The sequence below is a fragment of the Mytilus galloprovincialis genome, chromosome 11 (assembly GCF_965363235.1).
Source record: "Mytilus galloprovincialis chromosome 11, xbMytGall1.hap1.1, whole genome shotgun sequence".
In the NCBI taxonomy this organism is placed as follows: Eukaryota; Metazoa; Mollusca; class Bivalvia; order Mytilida; family Mytilidae; genus Mytilus; species Mytilus galloprovincialis.
This window is the reverse complement of record NC_134848.1, coordinates 64,525,659-64,531,855: the sequence shown is the minus strand read 5'-3', so window position 1 is coordinate 64,531,855 and position 6,197 is coordinate 64,525,659. Positions and strand designations below refer to the sequence as shown.

Below are 6,197 nucleotides of genomic sequence, written 5' to 3'. Positions count from 1 at the left end.
CCATGAAAGTGCGAGGTTTGGCATGCCACAAAACCAGGTTCAACCCACCATTTTTAATGTCCTGTACCAAGTCAGGAAGATGGCCATTGTTAGATTATTGTTCGTTTCTGTGTGTGTTACATTTTAACGTTGCGTCGTTTGTTTTCTCTTATTTTTTAGTGTAAATTGACATTGCGATAAGACGTGGCACGGTACTTGTCTATCTCAAATTCATGTATTTGGTTTTGATGTTATATTTGTTATTCTCGTGGGATTTTGTCTGATGCTTGGTCCGTTTCTGTATGTGTTACATTTCAGTGTTGTGTCGTTGTTCTCTTATATTTAATGCGTTTCCCTCGGTTTTAGTTTGTTACCCCGATTTTGTTTTTTAGTCCATGGATTTATGAGTTTTTAACAGCGGTATACTACTGTTGCCTTTATTCATATTGTAAAAAGAGACTATTATTTACCATGCATGTGTATTTTGTTTTCTCTAATTTTCGAGCTATTTTCACACTTCTCAACCGGTGAGAGAAATTTGTTCTCAGCAATTGATTGGATAATCAAAGTTCGTGACCTGTCGGAACTACTTTTTCAAGGTTAACAAGAATTCTCGGCCTTCTTCGATAAACATCTTAGTAACGTGTAAACAAACTATCGAGAACTCGTCGTCTGCAATTTTCATTATAAGAAAGAAATGTCGATCAACGAAAACTTGACAAGGGGACAAAAAGTCAGACTTGTAGGGGGGCAAATGGGAGTTATAAAAGGTAAAACAGACAACTTTGGGTTTCCGTTGTGGGAAATTCAGCTAGAAGGTGGTAAACTTGTAACTGAGGCCAGATACAGGTTTGACATTATTTCTGAGCCTGACAGAACAGTCACACACCCATTAGAACATGACTCCCCACCACATGTTCCTGATGAACTCCTGTATCTGTTTGAGCCAGAGTTGAATGAAGTTGATAAAACGCCAAATGAAGCTCCTGTAAATGTGTCAGCACCACCTCAAGCACCTACACAAAAGCCTAGTTCAAAAGCATCAAAACCAAGACAGTTTGTTCCAGTTGATGAATCAACTGTAGAACAATTTGTTAAAGATCAGGAAAATCAAGGCACTGCCAGAAAAAATATAAGTGATATGCGCACACTTACACAGTTCCTACAACAGAAAAATGAAAAAAGAGAAATTTATAAAATTCCACCTGAAGAATTAAACAGTCTTTTATGTCAGTACTTTTTCTCTGTGAGAAAAACTGATGGAGAAGAGTATGAGCCATCCTCACTACGTGGAATGATGTGTTCATTTGATAGAATACTGAGGAGCAATGATTATGGCTATGAATTAAGTAAAAGTGTAGAATTTGCTAAAACCAGAGATGTTCTTACGGCAAAACAGATAGCGTTAAAAAAAATGGGTAAAGGAAATGGTGATAAAAGAGCTGAAACACTCACTGATGATGACATTGAAGCAATGTTTAAAACTGGGCAGCTGGGCTTGTCCAATCCTACAACTCTATTGCACACTCTCTGGTTTTTTAACACAATATATTTTGGCCTACGTGGTGTAACTGAACATTATCAGATGACATGGGGGGATGTCCAACTATGTAAAGACTCTAAAAGTCAGGAATACTTGCAAATGAACGAGAGAAATACTAAAACAAGAACTGGAGCAAATCTGAAAAACACAAGAGAAATTCCTCAAAGGGCCTGGGCCACAACTGATCAAACAAAATGTCCTGTAGCTGCATACAAGCTTTACAAGTCAAAAAGACCTACAAAATATAGTAAGCCTGAAGATCCCTTCTACATTCAGGAGAACAACAACCCTGACAAGTCAGCCCTTTGGTTTAAGGCACAAAGAATTGGTATCAATAAATTAGGAAAATTCATGAAGAAAATGGCTTTAAATACAGGTAATAAAATATTGTAAACAGGTACATTTACTTGTTATTAATGTATATATTGATTCATACACTGCAACAAGTGTATTACAATATTTCTCCACTCGAGACAGTTAAATTTTATTATTTAAAGAGCGAGGCTTGCCGAGCTTTTTAAATAATTAAATTTAACTGTCGAGAGTGGAGAAATATTGTAATACACGAGTTATAACTTATAGTGTCGAAATTAGTTTGTTTAATGATTTGTATCATTCTTTTTCAAAGATTTTTAGAAACTTGTGTTCCTTTAATATATGCAATGTCATCAGGCAAGGTCGCCTTTTTTCCCCCACGTCACAATATGAAAATTCTGAAAAAAACAAAACATGATGACGTCATAATCAATTTTGATTTAGAACAGATATTTTACTAGTGGTGAAAAATAGTTTACTCACACCACTCAAGAAATGTGCAGGTTTTCCCAAATTCATTGATTGGAGAAAGATTTGAGAAACCTATTTGTCAACAGTGACAGATAACTGTTTAATCTGTTTCTTTTATAAATCAGTTTAGTTTTGAAATTAAAAAAAAAAATGAAAGTCATCATTGAGTATTTACCAATATGAAGGTAGAACTGTGAACAACATGTTGATAATTAAAATTTCAACAATGGTCAAATTAAGTTACTTGTACATTTTTATTCAAATTTAAGCAAGAGTAAATAGACACATTTTGACTCTACATGTAAACTCCAAGTCCAGGAATCGAACCCAGATCCCTCATCTGTAGATGAGTGTACTGACCATTGTACTAACAAGGATAGTTTAAATACATGTACATGTAGAATAATCTGTGTCAAATACTCAATACTTTGGTTGATATGTTTCCCCCCTTTTTTTATAAAAAATTCTCGATATATCCAGAAAATTCATCAACCCTGCCGTCTTAAAATTTTGTTTAAGGTCGATAAAAATCCAAAATAAACTCTATCCTTTAACCTAAAAAAAAAGATTACATGTAAGTTTTAACGCAAGCATAAAACATTTGTACATGCCACAAAGACACATATTACGTGTTATATTTCTCCACGAGAGACAGTTAAATTTTAAAATTTAAAATGCAAGGCGTGCCAAGATTTTGAATATATTTAAAATTTAACTGTCAAGACTGGAGAAATATAATACACGAGATATTCCTTTTGAGAGATTTGCTGAAAGTTGTGCTCTTTATTGGTACAATGTACATGCATAGGAAGATATGGTATGAGTGCCAATGAGATATAGATTTCACAACTGCATCAAGACTGTATTACAATATTTCTCCACTCAAACAGTTAAATTTTTAAATTCACCTAGTTTCCTGATGTCACAATAGAAAATTCAGAAGAAAGCAAAAAAAATTGATGTCATAATTGAAATTCAACCAATCATTTGCTGAGAACAAGAACAAATTTCTCTCTAGAGACGAGAAATATTTTTCTCACACCGGTCGAGAAAGGTGAAAATAACACGACAACTAGAGAAACAACTCTCAACCCAATCACCTTTTTTCATGACGTCACAATAGAAAATTCAGAAGAATGCAAGAAATTTTGATGTCATAATTGAAATTCAACCAATCATTTGCTGAGCACAAATTTCTCTCTAGAGACGAGAAATATTTTTTTCACACCGGTCGAGAAAGGTGAAAATAGCACGAAAACTAGAGAAACAACTCTCAATCCAATTACAATTTATAAAAGTAAACCATTACAGGTCAAGGTACAGCCTTCAACATGTAGCCTTGGATAACACAAGCTATAAAGAGCCCAAATTTAAAGTGTAAATTCATTCAAACGGGAAAACCAATGGTCTTTTATAAAAACAAGTGAAACAAGCAACATGTATAAATTGCATAAACAAACAACAACTACTGTTGTGTTCATCAGATTCCTGACTTAGGACAGGTGCAAACATTTGCAGAGGGATTAAATGTTTTAATGGTACCAAACCTTCTCCCTTTTACTGACACAAAACTGAATAGTATAACATCACAACATAGAAAAACACACAATAAAATATCAATTTGAAGGCATACATGTAAGTGACGTCATCATGGTTGTCTTTTTTCATGACGTCACAATAGGAAATTCAGAAGAAATCAAGAAAATTTGATACCATATTTGAATTTCCCCATATAAACACTGTACATGTGTATAACCATCATGTTCTTTTAATCACTGCTTTTAATTATTAATACTGTACATATACTTGTAGGTATTATTAAAGAACACACTCAAAATGATGAGAACCAACCTCTAGATGACAATACAAACAGGCGCCTAACCAACCATTCAGCTAGAAGGTTTATGCTTCAGAAGCTTGACGATGAGGGAATTGAACATAATCATATCAAACAGGTTATTAATCATAAAAATATTACTACAACACCACTTGACTACCTTAATTACAGTTTTCATCCACTCAATTTTTGTCATGATTGAATTTTGAACAATCATCTGATAAGAAAATTTTGTAACTGGAGATATGAAAACATAGATTTCACAGAGTGTTACGAAATTCTCCACTCGAGACAGTTAACGTTAAATTTTACAATTTAAAACACAAGGCTTGCTGAGCTTTTCAATATTAAAAATTTAACTGTTGAAAGTGGAAACACATATCGGTGGAATTTGTTTCTCTAATTTTATCAAAGATTAAATTCATTGATTCATTGTTAGTTGCTTTACGCCACACAGCTGACGCCGCATTAGCACAAAAAGGCTATATAACGGCAAAATTTGAACCATTGAAATTCAATCAATCACTTGCCAAGAACAGATTTTTCACTAGTGAGGAGAAATATTTTTTCTCACACCGGTCAGGAAATGTAAAAATAGCACAAAAATTGAAGAAATCCTTTTTAAAATTGTCGGATTATTTATTTTTTATTTGTGGATCTCATTAGGGTCTAAGTGCAACCCTGAATTGCTAACTCTTTGAGAGCATGACACATGTTAGTCAAATTATTGTACTGTACTGTGTTAGGAAGTCTAGGGGGACACTAGTCCAAATAATTATGACGTCTTGAAAGGCTATTTTTTTATAATTTTTTGGACGCCGTACATCAATGTACAGCGTCCCAAAAAAAATATAAAAAAATAGCCTAACGAGACGTCATAATTATTTGGACTAGGGGGGACACAAGAATTTACAAAAAATGAGAATTGCTTACAAAGTTACATACATAGTGTAAGCGGATACAGGAATTTGACAAAAACAGTAAGTTGGATCCAGGATCAGAACCCCTCAATCTGTCAATGAGACACCCTTATTTAATATTTCACAATTCTAAATTCTAGTCCACCTTTACTTCTTCCTCAGATCCACACTATTTCATAAAAATTCACATATGGTTCATACTAGAAAGTTTATGATTTTTTTACTGATTTTTTAGATATCTGGACACAAAAACATACAGAGTATCACCACTTACTCAAAACTGAACCCTCAGAAACATAAACAGATAGCCCAATGCATCTTAGGTAACCAGGATCATGAGGCTGAAAATGAACAACAAATACAGTCTTCACAGACAACGAGGACGGTTACGATGGGACGTCAATGCATCTTAGGTAACCAGGATGAAAATGAGCAACAAATACAGTCTTCGCAGACAACGAGGACGGTTACGATGGGACGTCAAGCAGTTCATCAAACACAGACACAACTCGTGGTTGGGCAAAGCCAAAGTCACGATGCACCGCGTTCAGGAATGAACTATATCTTTGGGGCACCTATTTATGGAGGGACATTTAATATCAATATTAACAATACATCACCATCAGTTCAGCCTCCTCAGAAGAAACGCCGATTTGTTATCGAGAGTGACAGTTCACAAGATGAATAAACTACTGTGGTCAGCCGTTTTGAACTTCATTCATTCTCCTCGTGTTTATTTCAGTGAGCGGTGAACTTCATTCTACGCGAAAAAAGTTCTTTTTTCTTATCAACGTTCAATTGATAAAAACTATTTTAATGTTCTTTTTGTGATTAAATATGAATATGTTGGAATTCAAATTGAATTGGATTGTGTTTTTTTTAGATAATACTTGAAATTAAACAAAAGACTTATGTGCGTATAAATATGCTGGCGCGTAACACCGGATGACGTAGTTTAAGGCATGGTTGGGAGAATTTATTTTTTTATGAAACTAAAATAGGTTTTTTGGTCATTAGAGAAACAGATTCTTACATTGTTAGCAGTGGATTATCGTGTTTCTCCAATCTCGATAGTTAAATTATGAAATTTAAGTCCTCGCCAAGGCTCGGACTTAAAATTTCATAATTTAAC

The 6,197-nt window shown here is 34.1% G+C and overlaps 1 protein-coding gene across 1 annotated transcript; it reads left to right on the top strand.

Moving 5' to 3' along the window:
* Positions 1–693: 693 nt before the first annotated feature.
* LOC143052605 (uncharacterized) lies at positions 694–5,928 on the top strand. The gene is made up of 3 exons (XM_076225673.1): positions 694–1,898; positions 4,121–4,263; positions 5,301–5,928. The coding sequence occupies exons 1-3, from the start codon at positions 734–736 to the stop codon at positions 5,751–5,753; spliced, it is 1,761 nt and encodes a 586-aa protein (XP_076081788.1). The 5' UTR covers positions 694–733; the 3' UTR covers positions 5,754–5,928.
* Positions 5,929–6,197: the final 269 nt, after the last annotated feature.